The sequence below is a fragment of the Diprion similis genome, chromosome 12 (genome assembly GCF_021155765.1).
Source record: "Diprion similis isolate iyDipSimi1 chromosome 12, iyDipSimi1.1, whole genome shotgun sequence".
In the NCBI taxonomy this organism is placed as follows: domain Eukaryota; kingdom Metazoa; phylum Arthropoda; class Insecta; order Hymenoptera; family Diprionidae; genus Diprion; species Diprion similis.
The window spans coordinates 11,551,832-11,578,952 of record NC_060116.1 but is presented as its reverse complement, the minus strand read 5'-3'; the positions used below and the strand labels follow the sequence as shown (position 1 = coordinate 11,578,952).

Here is a 27,121-nt window from a genome sequence, read left to right as displayed (position 1 = left end):
ACACTTTCGCAAAAACGAACGTTTCGAACGGTCGGACGGAGGCGGCGAGGGGATAGAAAAAAAATAGCGGCGATCCCAGAGCGTTGGGTTGCTTTTAGCGGTAAAAGCGTCCTTTAAGTCGTCTCTGCCCTCATAACTGGGTCGCGGAAACCCTGACGTCACACCCTTCTCACAAGGGCGAAACGACGGTCGACGAACGTTATACACTCTCGCTCGGCTGCGATTTCGGTTGGGAAATGTTAGGCGATTTTCACTTTCACCCCACGTATTATTATAATAAGTGAATAATACGCAAATCACGGGACTGAGACTAACCGAGGATTTCGAACGTCTGTCGCAGGTACATAGCCGTAACCAAGCCGATAAAATACGCCAAGCACAAGAACAACAGGAGGGTGTGGCTGACGATAGTCCTGGTATGGGCGATATCGATAACCATAGGAAGCCCGATAGTCCTGGGCCTGAACAACACGCCGGACAGGATACCGGACCTCTGTCTTTTCTACAACACCGACTTCATCATCTACTCGAGTCTGACGAGCTTCTACATACCCTGCATCATCATGGTCTTTCTCTACTACAACATATTCAAGGTTAGCCGGCAAACCAGCAACGCCTCTGCTTCGTGCACAGGTCGGTCCAACGGCTTTTCCGTTCTCCACCGTCAAACGAAACTTTACGCCAAAAAGCTTCCACCCAACCCAAGTCGCTTTTCCCGATACACTATCCGCCTGTAGGCATTCCCTGTTCCCGGATCCCGCCGAGATCGACGGGGCTAATTTTGTATTAATTACTTGGTCCGTGTCTCGTTCAGCACTTCGTACACGTCACGACACACGCAGACACACTTTAACAGAGACGTTAATTGTCCTCTCTGTAGTTCTTGCATCCTTGCAACAAGAAGGTGAATACGGATGGATTAACTGGCCATTATTAACTCGAAATTACACGTCGAAAACTTGGCCCATTTACCCTAATCCAAATGTCTTGGCTCCAGTCAAGGTGGTTATAAACACACACAAGGTTTACGGACTCGTGAGAGAGAAAGTTTCGGAGAACCTACCATCGGACCAGCGTTGGTTGTACCTCGGCACTGGATCAGGAAGCAGGCGTATAGATACGTACGAACACATACCTGCGTGTGTAACAATGCGGACCGGGGTCGTGGACCGACAGACAAATAGACAAACGGTCCAGGAACGCGAAACAAAATTGCCAGATGTGTGTGTACGAGCTACGATAAACTTAGACCCTGGGGCAAACGCTCCGATCCCCCTCCACCACCCAACCCCCGGACTTTATCCACGGCACCCTGTCTCCTCCTCGTATACGGGTGATTCCCTAAAATATGGCTCTCCTATTTTCTTACCTCGTTTTACCGGCAAGGTGAAAAAGATAATCAACGAAAACAGGGCGAGTTGTCTTCGCGCTAGACCGCGTGAAACTGAATTCATTATTTTCGCTTCGACGTAATATCGTCTGTTTCGGAGAGAAATTGAAAAAAGTCACGATTCGAGGTAGATTCGTAACTTTGATTCTTTATTTTATGACTTCAAGTTATTATTTCGTCAACTGTGAAAAGCACTTTTCAGATAATCAAATTCTTAATCGCTTACCTCGGAGTAACCTCCTTCCGTGGTAATCCCCGAATCATTTTTCCATCTTCCTTTGAAGCACCACGGAAAAGACATCCCGGAATACCTGAAATAAAAACGTAGGATTTTAATTTTGAGTATGATTGTTATTTTTTTTTTCTTTTTTATTCTTTTTTACTTCAACGGAGAAGAAAGTAAATTTCCGACGGATCGTCTAACCGCGATCATATTTCGCGGAGAGATAATTTTTAACAAACGATCAGCGTGAGCTTGAGGTCCTTAGCTTAATCGATCCCCCGTTCACGGCATGGCGGCTGTTAGCTGACGTTGACTATACCTATATACTTCAGGAGTAAACTTTGCCTCGGTGAAGAGCTTATGAACGAAGTGCGAAGTTTCTTCGGTTGTTTTTTTTTTATCCATTCCTCTTCAGTGCAGTTCATTTCTCTGCTTCCCCAAGTCCCAAGGCCGTCCCTCCGAAGATATAATCGTTGAGGCTAATCGCCTCGAATATTATAAAGTTACTTGTGCATACACGCGAATGGTTTATAACTTTATACGCAAATCACATGAAGTTTAAATTTGCTTACTTGTGTTTCAGGCGCTTAGAAACAGAGCCAAGAAGGCTCGGGCGGCCAGAAAACCAAATTTGAGTGACATCAAGCCGGGGAGTATAATAGAGAACATCGCTCACACGAGAAGGTGAGTTTTTTCATATTTCGCCTCTCTGTTTCCGAATAAATCAGCGTAAACAGTATCGCGTTTCTCGCTCCTCGAGATTCCGTGCGTAGTGCAATACCTACACCTACCTACACACCTATGAATCTAAATAACTTCGCCACCATTTTTTACGTGAAAAAAAACAAAAACAAGAAAATTCTTCCCGCATGGGTAGTTCACGGTGTGAAATATACCTTCTTACCATAGATTAACGACAGCTCCCTGCTCATGCCTGTTCCCTTCTCAATCGCGAACGATAAAGGTAACTTATTGCGTGGAAGGTGATTCGCCTGCTGCAGACTACGGAAGGCCGAGAATTTCATCGGTACACCTACCGATTTTGCATGGATATCGCAGGTTATATCTCAATCCGTATTCGTATTCCCTAAGCCAGACACTCAACCCTACGTAGGTAATCAACTTTACTTTATACAAGTGCGAAGAGGATGAATATAAAAAAAAAAAAAAAAAAAAAACTTTGAATGAAATAAAATCACTCCACCCGGATACCGTTTTAAAAGCGAACACAGAACACGTGCAAAGCCCACCAGCGAGACGTGGGCTAAAAAAGAGAAACGAAAGCTTGATTTTTACATTTCTCATTTTCTTCAACCGTACACGCACACGTTCATCACACGGTTCTGTAAAAGTCGTATTTGACTTGAAAATTTGGTGTTATGTTTCCTTTGTTGTATGCTGTATACGTATATAGGGTAATAAAACTGCACCGTCTCGCAAAGAATGTAACAACACATTTCAGGCGATGATTCAGGCACGAGCCTGTTTACGAGCCGAGAAATTGGGAAGTGCAGGTTCTTTCAACATTATAACCCCCATTCGTCGTAATCCCCAGGTTGTAATTCTTTTCGGATTTGCAGTATATATTCCATATTATAGTATGTATACGTTATACACATATACTCATGTGCATGTGTGTAATCTCTGGCTAATTTCTTTATTCGAATATTTCTACAGCGTACGTTCCACGCTGACAATAAAAGTTTAACGGACGTAGTAATACATAAGTGATAAGAAGCGAGGGTTAACGTGTGCAAAACCAGATACGAGAATACCTTATACGTTAAATAAGATAATAATATCTCGATATTATATCAACGTATAAATAAATATACGGACGGTCTTCTACTGCACCTTCTACGCGTCGTAATTTCTACCTTCTCCGTGTCACCTTTAATATGCACCCTGCAGCCTGGCTGACGATGAGCCGGGCCTTCGTTCGGCGATAAAACGAATTATGACAGGGAAATAGTTGGGTGCGTCTGGCGAATTCTCGTTCATCTCATTATCTCAGGCCGGTGCGCTGGAGCCGTCCTGGTTCCCCGGAGATAGCGATGCTCCGGTAAGAGGGAGGCTGTGGCATTCACGGGGATAAGGAGGTAAGAAGCTGCTGGTTGCACGGGGGGGGGGGGGGGGGGGGGGGGGGTGGAACTGGGGGAGGATCCGATAGGTAACTAACATAAGCCGCTTCGCCCTCGATTAACCATTTCACTCACATATTATTGTGCTGACTCGACTTTTGTAATAAGATAGTAATCCGTGGCCTTGGGGGTCGCTGATTACGAATCTGATATTAGATTTCTAAAATTCAAAACGTCGGAATCAATATGGCGGACGGAAATTTCAAATTTCATTGAATGTGGTCAAAAATATTTATGCAAGGGTTTTCGGGGTCGCTGATTCGCTTCGCCGTACACAACTTTCAGAGTCTGATTTCAGATTCGTAATCAGCGACCCCAAAAATTAATAATTTATTTAAAACATGTATATATGTGTAGAGGAATAACTTTCCTTTAATTATCACGAATTTTTCAAATCAATTTCTTTGTAACAATAATAATTTTAATTGCATCGCAATGATAGCTGTCAGAAAAAGCAAAAAACTGCAAAGAATTGTGTTGAAAAGTTCTCTAATTATACAAGAAATGGATATAAAATGGTTGATAAGAATACCTGCCACTATGAATCAAAAGATTAATTGCTATAACTACTTGGCTGCGAGTGAAAGAGTGAGGGGTGCGAGAGGTGGAAGAGAGAAGGGGTGGAAAACTTAAACTTGGCACGTCGTTAACTTCGCCAAGTTATTACACATATATCTTCATCTTCGAGAGCCTCTTTCGGCTGCAGGGTTTATGTTCTATTCTATGATCGTTACATATACCTACGTCAGACTAGATATCAATCAACTATCATCGAATAAAAATTAAACAAATATCAAATTAAACTTTGTTAAAAAAATCGTTAATTTTTTTTCGCATTTCTGCATTCGTTTGCATCCGTGCGTGTGATAAACAAGGTTGAAATATATTTAATCGTAACGGTAGAGCAAATTAGGTGTATAACTTTTGATTATCCTCGAAATCTCTAACTTTGTATGAATGTAGAATAAATCAAAACTATAACACGATAATTTAAACCCCCGTGAAAGAATGATAATCAGTTCACATGTGGACTGTGAAAAAATGTCTCGTCAAATGTTTTCATTTCCCTTTCAATCTCTGACACGCGAAATACAGATAAAGCACTGCTTGTTACTGTAGAATGGCAGGGGGTGAGGGTATCAAATTCAGGTTCGGAATTTTCAGAAAGGAAGCAAGAGAAGAGAATGTAAAAAAAAAAAGGAACAAAAAAAATTCCACTTACAGGACGAATCGACGCTGACGCGATAGCCGCTATTGTGCGTATGTTAATATATATATACCATACACATATGTATTGATTACACATGTATGTACGTGCGTACGCATGTGTACACGAGCCTTTGTTCAGGTTGTAAATTTTGACGCAGAAATAAATTCGAATGCAAATAAAATTAATGGAGCGAGAGAAACGTTATACGTATGAGAGAGGGTGTAAAAACAACGTTGACGGGTCACGTCAGGGTGACAGTGACAGCTCGCCATAACAATTGAAAGCTACGTGCTCCCGGAGACAGCAACACTCGGTTAATAATGACGCGGGTGAGAGAGGAAGAAAAAAAATTTGGACAATTTTTCAGAGAAAGAAAAAACGAAGCGTAACGCATATCCCTGCCGGAGAATCGCTGTCGCTCGAAACCCGTAGAATCAACAAAAAACGCGTGTATACGTCAAACGAAAGGGGTCGCCGGAAATACGCAAAAGTATCTTTTATTTATTAAACTCAACTTATCCTATAAAAAAATATTATAAAACTTTTTTTAGAAGCGAGAAGGACAAATTACCGTTTTGATCTTGCTCCTCGCGTGGTTTTTTTTTTCCGTTTTTCGCTTAGTTTTTAGTGTCACAGGTAAACACCCTTAATTCTCTGCCTGAAAACCTGAGACTAAATACTCGAGAAGCATAAAAGCCGTGGCGTGCAGATCTGGAGTTGACGAAATTAACTCCAAATCGGTTGAAGAAAAGAGATGATCGTAAAAGTGGTTTGTAAAAAAGAAATCTCGTTATACTGTGAAACTAGCTTCGATGCAAATTACTCCTACTTTGTGTACTGGGCACGTATACGAACACGTGGATTATTACACATTTACCGATCCTCTTTCCGAGTTCGGCCCTGTAATCAAACCTCGATTCTCGAACTGTTAATCGGTGACTGCTTACAAGCCAATTATCGATAATTGCACCAATTTATCTCTGTCTTTCTCCCTCTAATCTCCCTCGATTTCGATAGTTAATTAACCCGCTGCGGCACGATAGGCGTTCTAGCGGATAGACGGGCAAGAATTTGGCTAACGATAAATCAATCGAGTCCTACCTCCAGCCCGATAATCCTCCTGGTCGTTCTAACAAGAATCGCTGTACCAGGCAGCCCAGCTCTCATTAGCACGGTTCTAACTAATATCACGCAGTGTTTATTCTGTTGCAAGGTTCGCCGAGACGGCGTTGGGAGCTGCAGCCCTCGTTGCACCCGGGCTTGAAGAAGCAACGAACACAGCTTCGGGGAGCAACGAGGACGAGGACGAAAATGAAACGCCCTTGGAGCCCGGGGTTGTTATATCGAACGATAAGAGCACCGAGTTCATACTGGCCACCGTTGTCGAGGAGGCTGCGTAAGTCAACAGGACAAAGAATTAAAATTCGTCTATATTTCTCAAACAATTTATGAAACTTTTATCATCGGCGATGGTCGAATCGAACAAAAATTACCAAATTTGAACTGACATTAGGAGTTTTCAGATTCTGACATCACGGAAGTATACTCGTTAAACGTGATTGAGACGATTGGACATTTTTTTTACGGAGAATTAATTCTCTGTGAAATAAAATCCGAGTATCTAGCAATTATATAGGACGTGAATCGTGCTTTGATCTTCTTCGCTCCGAAAGCGAGAAGATATCGCATCTAGGAATCCCGGCAGCATGGCAAAGACAGAATACGTACGAGAAGCGGGAATAAAGGGAGGGGCAAAGTGTTTCACAATCTATTGGAAAAGCAATTTCAACCGAGGTTGAATTTCAAATATCCAATTGAATTTCGCACATCTACTTCACCAAGAGTTGTTCCTAAAGTTTGAATCTTCGCATCTTACACCCAGTATTGTAACTTACATAGGTATACATAGATTTTAAACTCGGTCCACGTGCCTTTGAGATTTTGTAAATATATCCGAGAATTGCCGAGTTGACTTGACGAGTCTAGTGTGTTGAAAGCTTCGGATCATCGTGAGAATATTTCAATAATTATATTTTAATTACGTGAGATATCTAAAACCTAACTGGCTGCTTAGCTCGAAACTTTAAAGTTTTCTTGTTAATTTCCTACCTCTTGCTAATTAAGTGCCCGTGCACCGCGTAATTCCACTTCCGGGTTCACTGCACAAGATGCAGCTCTCGCAAGCCAACTTCGTGCCTTCCGTCTTACGAGAGTTGTTCAACTATACAGCGAATAGTCTAATTGTGGTGTCTAAATAGCGTGAAAAAGTTTTAATAATATTTTCCTTCAATTTAACGTTGTTGTTTTTGCTTTTGAGGTAATTGTTTTGACAAAATTCTTCAGGTTAACGCACTGCCATGGAAAATCACAACCACCCTCCTCCACATTTGTTCCCCGAGGAAGATATATCTAAATGATGGCTGTATAACTCGGTAATCCAGCAACGCATCCGCGTATTAAATTTTCTAGACTTTTTTAATATCCCTTTGAAACACCCTGTTACACACCGGGTATAATATACAATATGAGGTAGACCGCGAGGCGAAGCAGCTGGTTCACTTTAATTTTTATAAAAATTTAACACTAGCTAGTCTCCGTTATTATATATACATATATACACAAACCTATGCTGTAGAAAATTTACATCGCCACCACCGCGGATTGTGTATAGTAGGTAGATACCTCCTACCTACCCGCTGCAGTTTGCTAGAGTTTAATTGCAGTTTGTTCTTTCTACGCTCGAGCTGTATAATGCTCTCACCTTATGGCAACGAGCCATATTATTTTAATCTCTGCAGCGAGTCCAATTCCGAGGTTATTCCATGATAAATTATTTCGCATCTAATTTCTTGAAAAATCCTTCGAAACTTTACGTTACGTATACCGAAGTCTTCAAACGGTCGGTAGTAAAGTACAAAATTTTCTCCGGTGCTTCACGAGTCTGGTTCGATAAGAAAAGAATTATTTCACTCAAGGAAAAGTCGAGAAATTTCAATCGGACGAGCGGTCAGTAGATGTTGGAAATTGGAAGATAGTCCGACGTTCCGATGTTCGAAACCGTTGGTTCGAGAACAGGGCCGCATTGTCGTTGAAACGAGGTTAATTGAGTAAAGTTCCTATTGAATATTGTCTCGAAAAGTCTTAATCTCCCTTCCCTCCCCCCCCCCCCCCCCCACCCCACCCCCCTTTTCTTGTTCTTTTCTCTCTCCAATTTTCTTTTCTCTCGGCTAAAGCCTGACTTCCGAGAGTCGTTGAAAGCCTGAGTGAGGTGGCGTGACTCGTTATTACCTCTCGAGGAGATATTCAGCTTCGGTATAGATGTAGAGATGGATATAGTAGGTACGAGATCACTGGCGACAGAGTTTCGGGGTTCGGAACGGAACGCAAAGGCGTTGCCGTTTGAAATGACTCTATCAAATGCAAAACACGCCTCATCCATATTAATCTTATTTCAAGATAATCAACAACAACCGATTGCCTGCCCGCCCGCTTCTCATCCTCTGGCATCCCTACGCCGTGTCTCTTACTTTATCTTCTTATCTGCCAGCTACCTACAGCTCGTGAAACTTCAACGACCGAATATATCGTTGCGAGGAAGGAGAAAAAAAAAAATTGAAAGTATAATGAGAATCACGCTGAATAATTCTTTCCATCCATTCCACTTCTTGTCCTCCTATACAATATTTCATTCTTTTTCGTTCTTCGTGCGCATCTTTTTAAAATCAAACCCAACCTCTGCAACGTGACAAAACGTTTTTGTGTGTGTGAGTGTGGGGAGGGGGGTGGGGGGTTGAAGCATTCTTACATCCCCGATGCGACAGGGTACTTTGGCACTCGACAAAGAGAACCCCGCCTATAAAGTTCGTTTGCCACAGTGTTTTGCATAATACAGAGAAGCGTGTCCCCCTACCCTTGGCTTGAGGGGTGTTAAGGACGAGGCGTTGAACGTAAACCGAAAAGCCAATGAGCCGGGGGATGTTGGGTATAAAAACATGGGGCGTTACATTTCGGCTGAGAAGTAGAACGGGTCGTTTTCATTCTCGAGGAAGTTAACACACGAACACCTTTTATACCCCTGCGGGCGTATCACCCCCGTATTTTCTATCTCCTGGTGCAGTCGACACCGTCTGCAGATACCATAACCATACGTGCGCCGTGCTCGTAACCACGCCCTAATAACCACAGAGTATAACAGAAAGTACCGAGTATATAATTAAGAACAAACACGTGACCCCCTCCGAATAATCTTCGCTCGATCTTACCAGGGGGTTGGACGAGCAGGTTGAACAATATTTTCACGACTTTGAAGATTTTCACATTTTTTATATATTAGGTACTCTAAGAACTTCACAAGACGAGTATTCAATCTATGGAAACGTTGAAATTTTGTAGTGATTTCCTTCGTCGGTTTCTCGAAACTCAATTAAACCTGTCAGGGATCACCTTACAGAGTGACGTTCGAGCAGAATAATAATTGAGTTGTGAAAAAACGTTATTTGAAAATGAAGGTAAAATAACACTCGCATTTTCACTTCTACCATTTTTGCCAATTACGTCAATTAGGTTCACGTGTGAAGTAAATCAACGTACCATGATTGGTAGAATGAAACTTAATCGAATTTCAAATTACTCGATCCAATAATACAGAGACTTGAAAACAAACTATCCATACTCTGGTATTTATCCAGATACTTAAAATTTCTCGAAAATTTCCAAAACATACTAAAATGTCTAACTGATATGAAGAAACGGAAAGAGGAGAATTTATCCTTACGAACCTATTATATCGCGTTTCAAAGAACAGTCTTGAAAACACCAGTTTACCCTCACATTGGCCTGACAACGGTGCCACGAACCATCACCTCACCTCCGCCTATACCACTGCCCGACAACCTATTGACTCGCACTACTGACTGTCCAGCCCCGCACATATCTACGTATAATACGTTCCACTGAACATTGTATCAATGGCAAGCCGAAGGGAGGGGAGAAGGGCGTGCAATAAACTTGGACATGCATGGGTATCGGTGTTGGCGTCGCATGGCTGTATTACAGCGAAGGCCATACGGGTCGTGAATACATTCATCGGCGATAGCCAAAAGCTCGCCAACAGCCAGCCATAGCCATAGCCAGTCGGCACTTTGCACACTGCGTGTATCCTGTACACTTCGGCATACCTATATAGTATACCTACGCGTAAATGATCTGCAGGACGCATCGCTGGCTTCCGATTGAGCCTCGGCTACGAGCCAGATGTCTCGTGAATAGATAACACCGCGCCTACCTCGAGATCAAGGCAATTTTGTCCCCCTCTGTGGATTCTGATCCCGATATTTCGGAATACTAGGTCATGCATGTCTGCCTGGCTGGCTAATTAGCTGCTCGCTTTAATTACACGGTTTAACGAGATCAATTTTTCATGAATTATCGGAAATTATTATACGCCTGCAGACGGATGTCGTGGACTTTTTTCTCACGCCAAGATCGTCTATATTCTCGATAAAACTTCTCACCGTGTTCAGTTGTACGATGTAGATGAATTTCGAGATTACAAAAATCATTCTCGACTAAACTCTCCGGCTAATAACGTACGATGAAAATTTGTTAGACAATTTTCTTCGTCGTTCTAATCCGATTACATTACGCTTAAAAAATTGCACTCCGACCATCGTCAAAATTCCCATTCCCAATTGACAAATCTATATTTGATTTTTGAAAAACTTATCGCAGTTCCCGGTTCAGTATGATAGCCCAGACCCAGCTGACCGGGGGGGGACCAAACGGAACCAGGACGACGGATTCGTCTTACGAGCCTGTAAGCAGCACGATTCACGAAGGACTCGAGACGAATTCGAGTCCAAATTTGAAGGTGGCGTCAGCCTCGTCGTCGTCTTCGTCGCCACCGCCGCCGAGGACGATGTCCGTGACGCAGGGGAGAAGAAACGGAAGTAACAACAAGCAGGAGCTGAAGAGGTTGAGGAGCACCCCGTCCATGCTGCACCTTCAACTCGGACGAACTCCGAGCGTTTTGGGGGGCATGACTGTGAAAAAGGAAAGAAAAAATGCGTCGGCTGGCTCGAGGTTCACGATATACAAGGCGAACAAGGCGAGCAAGAAGAAGCGGGAGAAAAGCTCGGCGAAGAAGGAACGGAAGGCTACGAAAACCCTCGCCATAGTACTCGGTAAGCTACACTGCAGGCTTCTGTTAATTGGTTGGATTGATTTTCGCCCTCATTCTCGTCACGTAGGTTATACCTACTGCGGGGTTTGTACGTCGGCGATTTTCGCGCGCCAAGGTATATCGCACTCTAAGCGAAGTAGCTACTAAAATCGCTTTCCAATTATTAAAGCGGTTATACTGCGCGGGACTAACGACCTAAATCACATTATGCATGATTGTGCGAAAACCCAATTCTGAAGTTATCTCAAATCCCCGCGTCGGGACCTGCTGCCGGGCTTGTTTTAGCGCCGAGCAAGTTTCGAGTAGCTTTGCCCAACAGGGAAGTGATATAGCCTGCCTGGGAAAATCTCGTAAACCGTCGAAGTGTTGCCACTGATTCTGTAATAAGATTTTAATAAAAACACTGTCGTCTCAAGACGGTATACAAATATTCCGCGCTTTTTATAATATATATACGAAAATATCACTTCGATGACAAATTAAAGTGATTTGAAGCGATGCGATGCAGAATTACTTTTAGAACACCCAATTTCTGCTTTCAACTATCTTTCGCTAATCAGCTGAATTTCAAATTTCAAATCTTCTTACGCCGAGTAAGTTTCTTCGCCAGAAGAATAAAAGACACGAAATACTTTCAAAAGTCAAAGACTATGATCAAACGTACTGACACAGTTTACTGAATATTAAAAACCCCGTCGTGCTCGCTAACTCGGTAAGCACGCATCGCAGCCCCGTGAAGTAGAATTATGAAGCGTGTTGCCATAACGGAGGATGAAGAGAAGCCACCCGGCTTGAATTAATCTTCGTCAGACTGTCAAATATTTTCTCACCATTCGGTAATGTAATAACTATTATAGATATAACTTCAAGTTAGATTGACTCTCGCGTGTACGGTATAACCGAAATACAGAGTCTACCGCTGGCGCTGTTTTCCAAGACGATGTAAAAGAAAGAAAAAAAAAAAGAAAAAACTTCCCTTATATACGCCACGCGTGTACACCAGCCGAACGTTTCGCGGGGGGTGATTTATTCTTATCTCGCCCCCACATTTCACCTGTTTTTATTAACCTGCACAGGGGTCTTCCTGGTATGCTGGCTTCCCTTCTTCACGTGCAACGTGATGGATGCCATATGCGTGAAGCTCGCAATCGCCTGCGAACCTGGAATAACAGCGTTCATCGTCACGTCCTGGCTTGGCTACATGAACAGTTTCGTCAACCCGGTTATATACACGGTATTCAATCCCGAGTTTCGAAAAGCGTTCAAAAAACTGATCAGCGTATGAGTAGTTCTTACGTTATAGAAAAAAACAATTAGCTTTCGACAATGTTTAATCAGTGTAAAAAATTTTCTTCTCACGATATTTTGCTCTTTCTTTTCTCTGCCTATATATACGTATACCTACGCTTGTTTCCCATTTCAACCTATTACTTCATTTAACAATTTCCATACCGATATAAACGCTCGATAAACCGGACCTTCTTACATTACAGTATATTTCAAGGTAAGACTTTTGATTACGTGAAAATATGTACATACATATATATACAATAATAATAAATCAAGAAGGATACCAAGTATCGCTTCTGAAGAATGTTACTTTGATAAGGGTATATTACAGATATAATTAATTCGGAATGGCAGTGGGCTAAAACGTGTGCATTCTAACTATAGAATAAATAGAAAAAAAAACTATTTATTTAAATATTGTTATAGAAAACTTATTAGCCATGAGAGAAGCATATATGTATAAATAGGTGAATAAAGTATGTATACCGTTTCAGTATTAATTCAGATATGGATAAGGATATTATAGTGCGTATATATAAGTTATACATATACATGTATGCAAAGACGTACAAGTTCATATAAAAATTGCAATTTTTTTTCGCTCAAATGTACCGAACGTTCGGGGTTGAATCCATCTATACCTATTTAGATATCAAACTTTTAGTAAGCCGATATTCGATACTAATAATTTTCCGGGTATATGTAAATAAATATATATATATACATATATATCGCGACGTGACACTGTCAAGGTGGCAACACTGATCTCTTATAAAAAGAAAGCGAAATAAATAAATGAATTAAAAAAAAAAAAAACCTTGAATGCACGAATTACTTTTCTCACGACTCGTAGCAAATACTGTTGTATGAAAGAAATTTCTTAGAACCGAATTCCGAATTTCAAAACATATCAACAATTTTTCACCACTTTTAACATCACCGCCGTGTCAAAATAAAATATGCTTCAAGACGCGAAAGTATATATACCTATATTATTATAATAAGATGAAGAAAAAAAAACTACGCTAACCGTAAATAGTGATGGGAGGGAAGGAGTTCAACGCGTTGCCTATTATATGGCTATAATAAATTCCAAGTCGTCGAATTAATTCTTATACCTATGGTAAAGGAATGAAAGCTGTCGCAATAATATATTAACAATCAAAGCTTTTTACCGTCTTATTTTTAGTCGTATAGACGAATAAGTAAATCAATAAATAAATAAATAAATAAATAAATAAATAAGTGAGTGAATAAATGTAAGTAAGTAATACGTTAAGAAAATCGTAGCGTCGTTAAGTGATGTAAATTTGTAAATATAAAATTAATATACATAAATATCCATATATATATATATATATACACCTATGTATAAGACTTCTCGTTACGTATCGATACTTATCGACTATATCTAATCGCGGTGGATGTATAAGATTTGTTTCTTACTATGTATACCTGTTAGGAAGTTTTGAAATTTTAAACATTACTTATACACCTAGGCGTTGAAAAGCAGGGAAACTGTACATTTAGTAGCTATACATATATACATATTTACATGAGATAACACGAGTATGTATAATTAAAAGTATTACACTGTACCGCCACCTTGTTCCAGACATTGCTTAATTGCTTTCGGTGTTGAATGTTACAACAGGCAAACATAATATGAGAATACGGACAGAAAATGAATACAACAAATTGCAATTAAAACTTTAGGATTAAAAACCAAGAGAGAAAGAACAATTAACCGTGAAAAAGAAGTGTACAGAAATTCGTTAAGGTATAGCTCTAACGTACCTATCGTGTTCTTTATGGCGTTTCAGTACGACGACGCGACGCTTCGACTCCTGCAGGCATGAGTTATTATATTCAACTTCAATTCTTGGGTTCTTTCGTTCGAATTTCTACATGATTTATGTCACGAAGATTTTATCGATCGTAATAATTTTGGACTCGACACTGTAATTCTATAATACACATTGTGCATGTATAACTTATTAGGGAGAAACAAAACTTATTAAAAATACGTAGTAAATTCCTTAGATTAAAAAAAAGAGAAATACTCACGACATATAGTCATAGTAAAATCGAAATATACAATATACCTATATATATAGGTATATAAGCGCTGAATAAAATTTCTATCCATGCTATACGTACACCTATAGCTAATAGTTGTACAAAATTATTGGATTAAAACGACGATTCTAGCCAAAAATGCTTGCAAGCTGCAACCTTACTTTGTTATTTTTATTATTGCTATTATTATCATCACCATTGTTGTTGTTGTTGCTGCTGTTATTGTTGTTGTTATTGTTGTTATTTCTATTATTATTATTATTATTATTATTATTATTATTATTATTATTGTATCGTTAAAATTGTTTTCGCACACGCGTATAGGTATATGTATTTGAGAAAATTTTCGTACATCCTTTACGTAAGAACGCTACATGTATTTTTCTAACCCAATGCATTTCTCTTCTGTAAATAACATGCCGTATAAGTGTATAATATATATATATAATATATAGTTAGCAGCGTACGGTATATATATATATATACATATTAACGTTATACATTACATTAAAGAAATAATGATTAATTGCATAAAATATAAGGCATACAGAATTCGAGTAAGTTAATTAAAATTAAGGAAAAGACTTAAGAGATAAGAGTGGTGAAAAAAAAAAATTTCTGAAAATTCTCAACTGAGCCCGAATTTTACGAAATTTTTACCGTTCGAATGGAAAAGCCGCTCGATAAAATCATATAGAAATATAAAAAAAAAAAATAAAAAAATTAAAAGATGGATAAAATTGATGAAAAGAAATAATTGAAAATAAAAGATTTCCAGACATACGTGTGTAAACGCAGACTTTTTCAATTTCAATAATATATCCTACACTAGTGATCTATACAGGGCATAGTGACGTAAGCGCAGCCGAGACTCAAACTGTATCTATAATTATACTAGGTATTCCTCGAATCTGCCGAATACTCGATAGAAAACGCATTGATGATCACCTCGCAACAACCACCACTACACTTAACACACGCACGCGAGCCGAATGTATTACAGGCAATACATATACATACAATACATTATACGTATACGTAAGTATTAATATAAACTGTATTATGTATAATATTAATATACATAAAACAAAAAGCAAGTCATAAGTAAGGGGGAAAAAATAGATATACATTATATAGTATATTAAAGAATATATGTACTTAGCCGTGAACGATGACTGTAGCTTGGCGTGGGAGGAATGAAAGAAAGGAATATTATAATAATAATAATAATAATAATAGTAATAATAATGATAATGATGATGATGATGATGATGATGATAATAACAATAATAACAACAACAATAAAATGGACAAAGACACTTTCTTAATGAGACCAAGATATTTCGCTTACCACCCCCCTAAAGACGCTGCTGCAACGGCTAGCCGTCTGCAAGCTCGTTCGTTTACCCTGCAATTATCCAATCTCACTTGTCCAATAATCTGCCTCCCTTACTCTCACTTTCTCTCGCTCTTAAGATTCTCCTTTTCCCACCAACCCCCGTATTTGCGGCTCTCTATAATACGTTTGTATGTATATGTATACATAGGCCAGTTACCAAAGCTCGTCAAAATGTAATTTATCCGATACTTTGTATACGGTGGCCCGCGGAGAAGTAAGAATAAAAAAGAAAATTTGGAGAGAAGAATAAAATTTTATACCGTGTAATAAACAAAGGTAGGTACGTATAATAAGATGTATAATACGAAAAAGCGAAATATATATGTATGCATGTAACACCTACACACTATTTTTTTCTATTTCTTTCTTCTTTATCATTTATCTATTTATTTTTCATTATCGTTTAAGTAAGCCTGCAATGGAGGAGACCGACGCAATTTGACTAACCATTATGTTCACGAAAGCTGAAGTTTTCAAATAAAATTTTCGCAATTTCCTTTTATTAAGGTATTTATTTGTTAAATGTGTTGTTTCATTAATTTTTTTTGTCGCATGTACCGTTTTCATTCGACGAGAAAACCGCACCAGCCTTGCGTTAAATTACACTGTAATCAGCAGGCGTCAAAAGAGTTTTATACAGGCTTAAAATCTGACTTGAATAGGGCCCCGAAAGAAGATCGGAAGGACACAATAAAATTCGAGTGAATTTTATTACAGAAATAACTGTACTTGTACATTTATGTATCTAACCACGAAGAAACTTCGAAAAGGATCAGACTCGAGGGCCGTTACAAGAATGCAAAATCGTAAAGTAAACATTTTCGTTGTGAAAAATAAATATTTCTTTCCGTCTCACGTGCTCAGTTAAAATCTATAATATTCTCCTACATTTATAATATATTACAAGGTAATATGCTAAATATCTATCGTATATAGGTAATAACAATTATACGTATATACCACAGTTCAATCCGACACAAGAAGATGTATCGAAAAGCGTAAAGATATAAAATTAATAACAGTATTAAAAAAATAATAACAATAACATCATCAACAGGGGTGGCGCTTTTTTACGTTTGGTAAAACGATGCCGCAGATTACGGGTGCTTCGGATCTTTCAACGGACGAGTGCATCACCGAAGCCAGAGAGTAAGGTTCTACCAAGAACCAGGTCCGAAGCCAATCTATTAAAATCGGGAGAAAATAAAAATGGCGAAAAAACTAATAAAAATTGAAGGATGAAAGGTGTTGTGGAACGAAAAAGCTTGGAGTCAATGGAGCCTGAAGGAAGTAAAGTTCTTAGAACATTTCACGACGTATATAAAGAGGTGAAAGAAACGAAATCTACGATATCCTGCGTTCCTTCATTTTTCTCGTAAGATTTTTCTCCCTCTTCGATAGTTTCGCTACAATTAAGCTGGTGTAGGTGCATAATACAAAGAATCGGCAGACGAAGTGGTAGACGGGAAAGATTTTTCTGTTTTTTCTTCTTCTTCTTCTCTCTTCTTTTTTCTTCGTACTTTGTTTTCCGCATCTCCCTTCTCCCTCCTTCTCCCCGACCCTCCTCCTCGCCAAGGTCTCGTACCCGGGCATTTTCATTGTCATTTTCGTTTTTTGCTTTCATGAAATTTTCTGGGGAGAGAAAATCCCCGTCGCTTGCAACTCAACAATGAAGGTCCCAAAGCCAATATCCTGCATTCGACTCTTCGCCGTCGCCGCCGTCGTCGTTGCTGCCCCCCCCCCCCCCCCCCCCCCCCCCCCCCCCCCGCCCCCGCCGATTCTGTTCGCGACGTTGACAATAGCCAACGAAACCCTGGCTCATGACGTAAAAAAGTAAATTCACCACTAACGTAAAAAATAAGGCCATAAACGGGACCGATTTATGATCACCGGAATCTCCTTGAAAGAAAAATCATTTCGTATATATGACACAATCATCTGCGTGAATATTTACTATACATATATATATACCTACGTGTGTACACGATATAGATTAAGTACCTATGTTATACGTATAGCCAAATGTTGTAAGTAACTTGAGGTAAATAAGTTGTGATAAAAAAAAAAACAAAAAGAGAAAAATATTCGAAAGAAGATTGCCATCGGCAAATCTTCATTTGTTGACAAGAAAAGCGACGCGGCGACTCTTCTTCGCCTCCACGCTGAATCTCATCTTATTTTTTGTCCACCACTTTCTTCTTCATTTCTTTTCACTTGATCGACATTTGCTAGACCGTGCAAATCTTTATTTGCTCACGTATATGTATATATGTATAGATATATATATACACCTATGTATGTAACATATATATGCATGTATATCTATATATATGTATACACGTATTTTGGGGTTGTTTATTCGGAAACGTTGTATGTTATACATATACCGAAATGGACTGAAGACGCCAGTGCAGTAGTGCGTAAATAAATGGTGAGAGTTTCAGCCTGCCGCGAATCTTTATCTCTTTCTTTCTTTCTTTCTTTCTTTCTTTCTTTCGATTTTTCTTTTTTGTTCCTTTCGTATAGACGCATAGCGTATCGATCAACGTTTTTTGTCCAGAGTAAATATTTTCCCAAATATATCTTGCCACTGCGAAATCACGAGATTCCTGTTTTCACACGTCGGAGCTATTACAGAATCAACCCAGAACAATATGTCAAATATATATAGCCTATATAATTAATATCTAGCAAACGCGTTCGTCTGGCGATTAAAACGACAAGCGACCTCTTCTGAAGAAACAAATGATTTCCCACCTTCCGCAATCCTCTATTATTTCCATAAGGGTGTCCTAATTTACTTTGAGAATAAAAACCCTACGGGTTAATGGGACAGCTATATAGCCAACGAAATTAGCATGGCATTAGCAATCCCGACTTCCGAATCCACAAAAAAGAAGCAAAAAAACGAGTCTTTCACGTACGCCACAAAAACTTGACTTATACTTATGGTCAGGTCATGAAAATAATTATCGTTTGTTTTTTCCTCCGAGTGTCATTGGGAAGATGAAAGTTCCTTTCGTCTGATAATCATACCTGCATTATCTGCCACTTGTAATCACGAAATCCCATTTTTGGCCCCTTAGAGCAGGAGATTTTCAGAAACGCAGAAAAAGAAAACCTTTTTCACCGATTTCCGAACTGAAAAACTTGTTTTTCATGATATTTTTAGCTACATTATAGGTCGAATAATCAACATAATACCCCTCGCCGAAAGCAATTCCGGGAGGCGTTATGGGAACGCGATTGAACGAACGGCTATCCCGGAGATCAAGGGGAGGAAGGGGAGGAAGACGGACACGAGGTATCCAGAGAGGAATATGTGGCTGCGCATAAGAAGCCACTTTCTCCGTAGAGAAGAGTAACACTTGAAAGGAGAGAAAATAGGAGGTAAAGTGTCGGTATACAGACCTTGGAAAGGGCAGCCGAAGAAACGGGAACACCGTATCCCAACTTGGCAGTACCCAGGACGGGTTTTGCTTGGGAAGTCGAACGATGACCGCGATATTCGACGCCACCCCATCCGCCCAAGTTTACGGCGAGCTCTACAAAAAAGTAAAGTACGTACGTATCGCGTTGGTGTATTTTATATACGTGATTTTCAGCTTGATCCTGATCTTTTTGCTAATTTCTTTCTTTCTTACTTTTCTCTGTCACGGACGAAACACGTGACTCGAACTTATCTTTGATGTGATTCAGCTTCTCTCCTACCTATTATGTCTCGGAACAATTGCGTTCAAGCAGAGAGTTTTTCACCGACTTTGATATGCAGCTAAAGTGGTTTACTCTGCACTTTGCCGAGGATAATCCGATCCTCTGAATACTGCTGCGCGTTTATTAATACCAAAGGTATACTTGAGCGGGTATTACAAGAGAGCAAATGCACGATTATACAGTTAGCGGTGAATTATACCCTCCAACTGGTGAAGCACTGAATAAATCGATTTCTTGGACGTTATCTTCTATTCCTAATCTCGACACGCCCGGACTGTACAAATATACATGTATTATAGAGAGCTTTGAATCAGGTATCAACGAAACAAAGTTGATGGTGTAGGTATACGCTCATTTTTCACTGGAGGCATATAATATCCGGTATCAAAGCCATTGCTAAGTGACATCCTGTGGCCTTGTTCAGACCCTGCCGACAAGGATCTACCGCTATGCAAATATACGCTAATATATGATATTTTCGTGCAATAATTCATACCTTGCGGGGCGGATCCGTAGCCCTGACCTAAGCCTTGGCCTATGTCAATGAGCTGTGGCGACTGCCGGACGATTAGTGGCACGTTACCGGCTGCGGGAAAGAAAGAGACCAGAGATATTAGATAGAGAATGAGGTATAGGAGCATTGGTGAGAAGTGTTTATGCTATCCTGAGAAAGTTCTCTCGTTCGTCTAATAATTTGTGTGATGAAAAAATGCACTCCGATCGATCAATAAAGACAGAAATGGTTGAACGTAAAAAAAGATGCATAAAAAATCATGTCGTAATTTTAGGTCATATAAATATAGGGGACAAGTCCCAGATGGATGTATTTAAGTAAGAATGAAAATTCGAAGAACCGTAGCGTGACGAGAATTTTCTCTTGCACCGGAACAAAGCTGAATAATATATATCTCGCGTTAGGCTGATGTGTAATGATCGAGGCATCCCGGCCGCTCTGTATGTATATATATATGTATAGACGATGTGTATACGCGTGTTCGTAAATGTGTATTTAATGGCAAAAATGATTTATTGTTATACACGCCGTTTTCAATAAGAATTTCAGAATAATAATATACTTCGATAAGCGTCGTTCTTTCTTTTCCATTTCACCTTATTCGTTTTTTCTTCTGTTTTGTTTTTTTATCTTTGAACTTTCTTCATTCCCCCTACAGTGGCTTTAATTCTCGCCTAACGGCGGAAGATATATTCTCGTCGAATCGTACTTTGAGATAAATTTATATTGTGTGTATACATATATATTACATTTATACCCATACAATATCTATTTTCCATTATTCGGGTTGAATCGAGATTGTGAATCGCGTGAAAATATGAAAACTAAATTTTCATTCAGGTATCAACGAATCTAGAAACCGTCCAAACGATAGAAACAGAACAGTTCTTATATCCTGCAATCTTTTAACAAGATAAAACTCGCGCCATATACAGCGGATCTTTCGACGCGTCGACGATTATTAAGTTAGCCGCAATACCTTGGACGTTTTGACCCGGATACGAAGCGTAGTTCAGAATTTCCGGCTGGTGGGAATAAGCGTAGGTTTTTTGAAATCCCGCAGGCACTGGGCTCGCGTAAGTCACGGTTTGGCTGGCCGGTACATAGCTGTCAATCCCTGCCAACGTTGACGCTGGAGGAACGTAATTCAGTACCGTCTGGAGTCGTGATGCAGGCTGCAGGGAAATCACCTTTGAGGGAAACCCAGCCCCGTTGGGGAATCTCAAGCTTGAAGCCGTCATCTTGGACGGTGAATACTCGGCCGGTGTAACCAGACTGAAATCAATATGCCGCCATATACATCTTAATGCATATATACATCTACGTAGATGGATAGATAGATAGATAGACTTAAACTTATACTGAATATAATATTGTCACCGAAAAGAAGAAAAACTTTTGCAACTACGAAGATGCAAAATTCTAAAAATGTGTATATATATCTAGATGGAAAGGTTCGATTTTTTGCAAAAAAATATTGTTTGTATACAAATATACAGGAAAAATTGTACCGCAAATTAAACTTCGAGTGAAATTCGAGCAGGTTTGATTTATCTTTTTATACTTTTTCCTCTCGCCTACAGCAAACAAAAAAGGTTTAAATATTTACGCATCATTACGTTCGTCATATTCCTTCTAAGCGGTTACTTCCCTTATCAGCTGACATATGAAGAAAAGTTCCGATGTAAATATATGTATATACATTATAGTCGACGAACGGGAAAAGTTTTTTGGAATTATTTTCATTCGAATAATTTCATCTCGTCTTTATAAATTTGTTCGTACAAACGAAACACGAGCGAATCCAAATAGAGTCACTTTCAAAGCAATTAGACCATTTAATTGCCGTACGAGCTTTAACGGGGGATAGTTTTTGTGACGTTTTGTCCGTGCGGGTTTTCTACATTATACGTGTGTAAGTAAAGGGTACATATAACTTGTAGACGTATATAGATACCCGTTGGACGGTTTCAATTTTCCTCGTTTACCCCTGTTAACCCTTCAAAGCAAATCTGAACTTCTCGCAAAATGCTTTTCACGTAGCAGAATAAACAAAAAAAAAAGAAACAAGTCAAACTAAAAAAGGCAATTAAAATTCATCTCTGTAATCTACATCCGATACGACGCGTATACAGTGAAACAACATCGAAACGTACACAATATATATATATATATATACCTACATCTATATGCAGCGTGGTATGAAGAATTATAATCATCAAACAGAGTTTACAACTGTCGTAAAAATGATCGCGCGATACTTGGACATGTATTCCTAACCATATATTTTGTTAGTTACTATCATTGTACACACGTCGCACCTTACACGTAATTTCTTCAGACCACCTGAAGAGTAATTTCTGGAGTCTGAAGAAACCGGAAAAAACATTTATCGTCGTAAAAAATTAGGAGCACACAAATGTCTCTTAGATATATCTGTAATTACATATACGCACTTTGGAGCATCGACCGATGACTGTGGCCACCCCGAGGATTGAGATGAGATCCCTGCTGTGTCGTGTCCTAGTGCCAGGGTCAGCGCAGGTTTGTCCGTTGACACAGGAACCTCCGGCAGGGCCGAGATACCGGACATTTCATGAGGCAACTGCACCTACAAAGAGATGTATGTGTATATATATGTATATACATAAACACGCATACACGGACACACGAACACACAGAAGCAGGGGGACACCTATATCTATATACATTGAACTGTCAGTGCGAAGCCGGTCGATGCCGAAGGCACGGGAATGGGAATGGGAACGGGAACGGGAACGTCGGGCGTCGACTATCGTCCATCGCTTCTAGTCCTTGCACTATATGTATAATGTAGAGCAACATGTTTGTCGGGAACCCCGAAACGGAACCGTTTGATTCCTCGCAGGACCAATTATCCGAAGCAATAGATCACTTTGTGCACTCAGTCGTGAATGTAGGGACCTATACTCTCTGTACATTATGTATACCCTTGAAAAGAGATTAACAACAAGACACTATATACAGTTGTACAGGATCACATGCCAAAGGTTCCTGTGATCATTCAGGATCACTGAATACTAGGTACCATTTATCCTTGTTCCAAAAACCCTTTTCCCATTTTCCCACGAAAGAATAATTGAGTAAAACGAATTTCTGATAGTTAAAATCGAGAAGATTTGTTATAGTGATTGAAAAGTATGGTGAAAAGGATAACGGGCTGCACGTGCAGGGTGAAAAAGAAGTTTTATTTCGTACGTCCCGATTTTCTCCGTAATGCGTAGCGATAATTCTATAACCGTGGCGGAAATCGAATTTCGTAAATTTCTTTCCCCCCAGAGAATAGATATATACTGAAATAAGAACAATGATTGTACTTTGTCCGGAAATTCAGAAAATTCACTTTGTTCCTCATCGCCGTTTAACCCCCCCCCCCCCCCCCCCGCTGCGTCCGCAGTCATAGCTTCGAATTTTTTCCCTTCGAGAATCGCCCCGAATAATGAAACCGTCAAAGAGCAACATATTTCAAGAATTTTCTTCAGGATTGTGTCGTTACGAGCGCGTATGGGAATAATATGTACGTAGATGCATAGAAATTCCCCGTAACCGGAGGGTGAAAAGAAAAAAGAATTTACTTCGGGGGATCGATTTTATTCGTCCGGAAAACGATGCGGCGAAATTAAGGAGGAATAAAAAAAGCACCGGTTTCTCTCGCTTTTTTTCTTCTCCCTTTCGTCGGGAATGAGATGGGCACGAAAACTAGTTCAAAGAAAAACATTGGATTTTAGTAGGCGCGGGGGGAGGGGGGGAGGCGGGGAAGCCTGAGTAGGTATAAGATGGGCACGAATAAACTCGGATGTTACTCGGAGATCCTGCAAGCAAAAATTGAGCTCGCAGCATTTTTCGGTCGAGGTGGTATTTATTTAATTCCGAGGGGTAGTCGTTGGATGCCCGGTATTGAGAATTGACGGGTACAAACACTCGTCGGACGACGTCTATACTGTGTATACCACCGTAAGCAAATTCGTTCCCGGGGAGAAATTCAGTCAGGATTCGATTTTCTCTGAGTGGACTTAGTTTCCTGCTCAATTACTTTGCCCAGGACCGCAGCCCGCGAAGCTGGGTTTCAATTCATCTTATGAAATCACCTGCGCTGCTTCCCACCTGCCATGTGTTTTCGATTCGCTGATGATGAAAACGCAGTCATAAGGCGTTCCAATTTCCACGCCGTCGGGATTTCAGATTGCGGCTTATCCGCGCGGTTACGGCGGGAACGATGGGAACGAATAAGAAGAAAAAAAAGGAAAGAAAGAAAAAAACGAAACACCAAACTCCCCGCAATCCGTGTACCCGAAAACTTCTGGGTTAGAAGAAGAGAAACGTAAAAACATGGCGAAACAAGTGGAATTGACATTCAGTTCGTCATCACTTCTCCGCCCTCCTTCTACATCCTAGGCCCTAATATTCCCAAGGCGGCAATGACGTTCCCACCCCGCTCAAACAGCCCCCGGAGGGTGAAATTCATTTCTCAACTCGAGTACTGTGTACACCGAGAGACTTTCCATCGACACTCTGCTTCCGAGACACGCTCCGCGCTGGAGCAAACAGTCTTGCAGGGAGGTTTAAGAAAGTTTTTCGCTCCGTGGTGGCGAGGGTGGGTTGTGGAAGGATACCTTTAACGGGGACTCGGTGGAGCCGACGTTGACGTGTGCAGGCTCAGGGGATCCCGTCGCGATGACTACGGAATCCGGAGTTGTCGAAGTTCCTGTTGCTAACGGCTTCGGCTGATGGGTAGTCGTGGCCTCGGTAGTCGTCGTCAGTTTCGACGCCGTCGTTTCGGGCGAAGAAGCTGAAAACGGCGCGCTTTCCTCATACGATGAGTATGCGAGACCGGGAGCTGCCTGTTTTCCGTTAAGAACTGAAAGCGAAAAAAGGATATAATTTTCTTCGAGAATTCGACGTCATTGGACTTTCAACCTCTTGTATGGGCGAGGTAGAAAAAAAAGGGAATAACACAAGTTCGTTATTCTTAGCAATGGCGGGGGCACGTCGAAACAGAAAAGAAGTTTTCACCCAGACACGAAATGGTTGGAGGGAGCGAATGATCCACGTCCCGCAAAACTCAAATAAAGACGGTTGTAACGACGGTATCGACTGGTTGTGAGCACCGCGGTATATAGTATGAAAAGTTTCGTTAAATTTCTACGGAGAAAATGGTTTTCGTATTTTCTTAAGAAGAGGGATACGTACACATGAAAAAGTAACATAAAAGTCTGACGAGCCACGAAGTTCTTTTTCTTATCTTCTTATTGTTAGTTCTATCGCTTATGCATATACAACCGCGTGTAATATCAACCGCAGACGTAATCATGAACGCAATCTTCAATAATGACTGTATGCTTGGTTTTCAGATATACGTTAATTGAAAATTCTGTACTCGCAATTAACTCCATTTATGCTCAAGAGATAAAATTATAAGGTGCTTTAACTCGCTCTTCAAACCCCAACATCTCGATTAATTATCGTTACGAAAATTAAAATTCGATTGCGCCAGAATTTTTTATCGGATAAAAGCAACCCCATTTCTGAACATTAAATATAAGAAGAAAATCAATTACGAATGAATCAACTTTTCGCTTCAATAATCGAGTTTGTTTATCGTTATCCAAAAAAAAGGGACATTGATTCAAGAAGCACCTTACTGGAATTGAATATTCGGTTTCAGTAGCTCTGATTCTCCACACTTGCGAGAGGTGAGAAAATATCGGAAAATTAATCAAACGTAGAAGAACAACGACGACTTCTGAAACTCTGCAGAAGTATAAAACAAAGACAGACATCTTGACGATAAAAAGAATACCGTCACTGTCCAAGGCAGCCACGTCACACATATTATAAACAAAGTGTTAGCGGTTGGAAAAAATGTAACGTTCTCTCTCTTGAGACTGACGGTTTGTATAATCCAACAGGTCAACAACTTGGCTTCGAGCCAAAATTGAAATCAGCACGCCCTTACTGACAGACGAAAATTGATCTGATCAATTATGACGATTTGCGTCAACAACTACTTGAGCCTTAGAGACGATAATCCGTGAGATTTTCCAGACGTAAGTTCCATTCGTCGATAAATTTGATACCCTCGTTTTTCTGTCTCATCACCGTCGTCTTAAATCTTACGTATTTCTTTGCAATTAAATATTGTATAATGTTGAATAAAAATTGATAAAACTAACCACGAATAAACTCGTCGAATCCAGCCACACTGAGTGGTTCACCCCTGTTGTTGTAATGGACGATGTAAGACTCCCTCAACTCATTCGTACCGCGGCGATATCTCAGGTTCTTCCCCTCGGTAAAACCGGTTGAAATCACCGCAAGTATAATTGCAGACTGAAACGAAAACACATGTAAAAATACCTACACAAGAGTAGCATTGAAAACTCGAGAGGTTCTTGAATCGAAGAGGCATTAATGAGAAAAAGCTTGCGGCGAAAGCCTAAAAAAATAAGAAAAAACGCTACGACACAGAACGGTGGAAAACAAAAGTAGTATAAGGAAAAACGAGCGATGATGGATGGAAATTTTCTATCCTTCGATCCGACGTTATACTCAATTGTAGTACAAGCCCACGCAACACTCACCGCGATCTTCATTTTCAGACTCATCCTGCAGAGGTCCTTTCGGTAAGAGGATTCGTCCCAAAGTAATGAAGAACTTAGAGACGCGACGCCGCCAATTCAAGTGTCAATTACTGTTCACTCTGATTGAAGGAAGAAGAGGGCGAGGTTTATATAGACGCCTCGCATCCGGCAGGTACCTGCCTCCCTACAATTTCCCTCTCTTTTCAGCCCAACTGCATCGCATCGCGTCGCGTGGCGACCGGACGAACGAATCAAAGCTTTCCGCAAACCGGAGGTCCGGATACGAAGTAAACGAGAGGGAAACGCTACTGTCCTTTTCTTTTCTTTCGTCCTCCGGGAGCGCAGTTAATTTTACAACTA

At 40.3% G+C, this 27,121-nt stretch overlaps 2 protein-coding genes across 2 annotated transcripts in view; one reads left to right on the top strand and one right to left on the bottom strand.

Annotated features, from left to right (window-relative positions):
* LOC124412886 (dopamine D2-like receptor) overlaps positions 1-12,545 on the top strand; it is a 119,615-nt gene extending 107,070 nt beyond the window's left edge. The window contains exons 4-8 of the mRNA XM_046893085.1: positions 341-593; positions 2,197-2,297; positions 6,178-6,360; positions 10,695-11,146; positions 12,222-12,545. Of these exons, the coding sequence (XP_046749041.1) occupies positions 341-593; positions 2,197-2,297; positions 6,178-6,360; positions 10,695-11,146; positions 12,222-12,430 (1,198 nt within the window). The 3' untranslated portion in view covers positions 12,431-12,545. The remainder of the gene's footprint in view (positions 1-340; positions 594-2,196; positions 2,298-6,177; positions 6,361-10,694; positions 11,147-12,221) is intronic.
* On the bottom strand, positions 1,651-26,785 carry LOC124412887. Its single transcript, XM_046893086.1, has 8 exons — positions 26,762-26,785; positions 26,354-26,510; positions 24,794-25,038; positions 22,598-22,746; positions 21,121-21,416; positions 20,124-20,213; positions 19,325-19,458; positions 1,651-1,701 (listed from the first exon to the last, which is right to left on the bottom strand). The coding sequence occupies exons 1-8, from the start codon at positions 26,783-26,785 to the stop codon at positions 1,651-1,653; spliced, it is 1,146 nt and encodes a 381-aa protein (XP_046749042.1).
* Between the last annotated feature and the right edge of the window lie 336 nt (positions 26,786-27,121).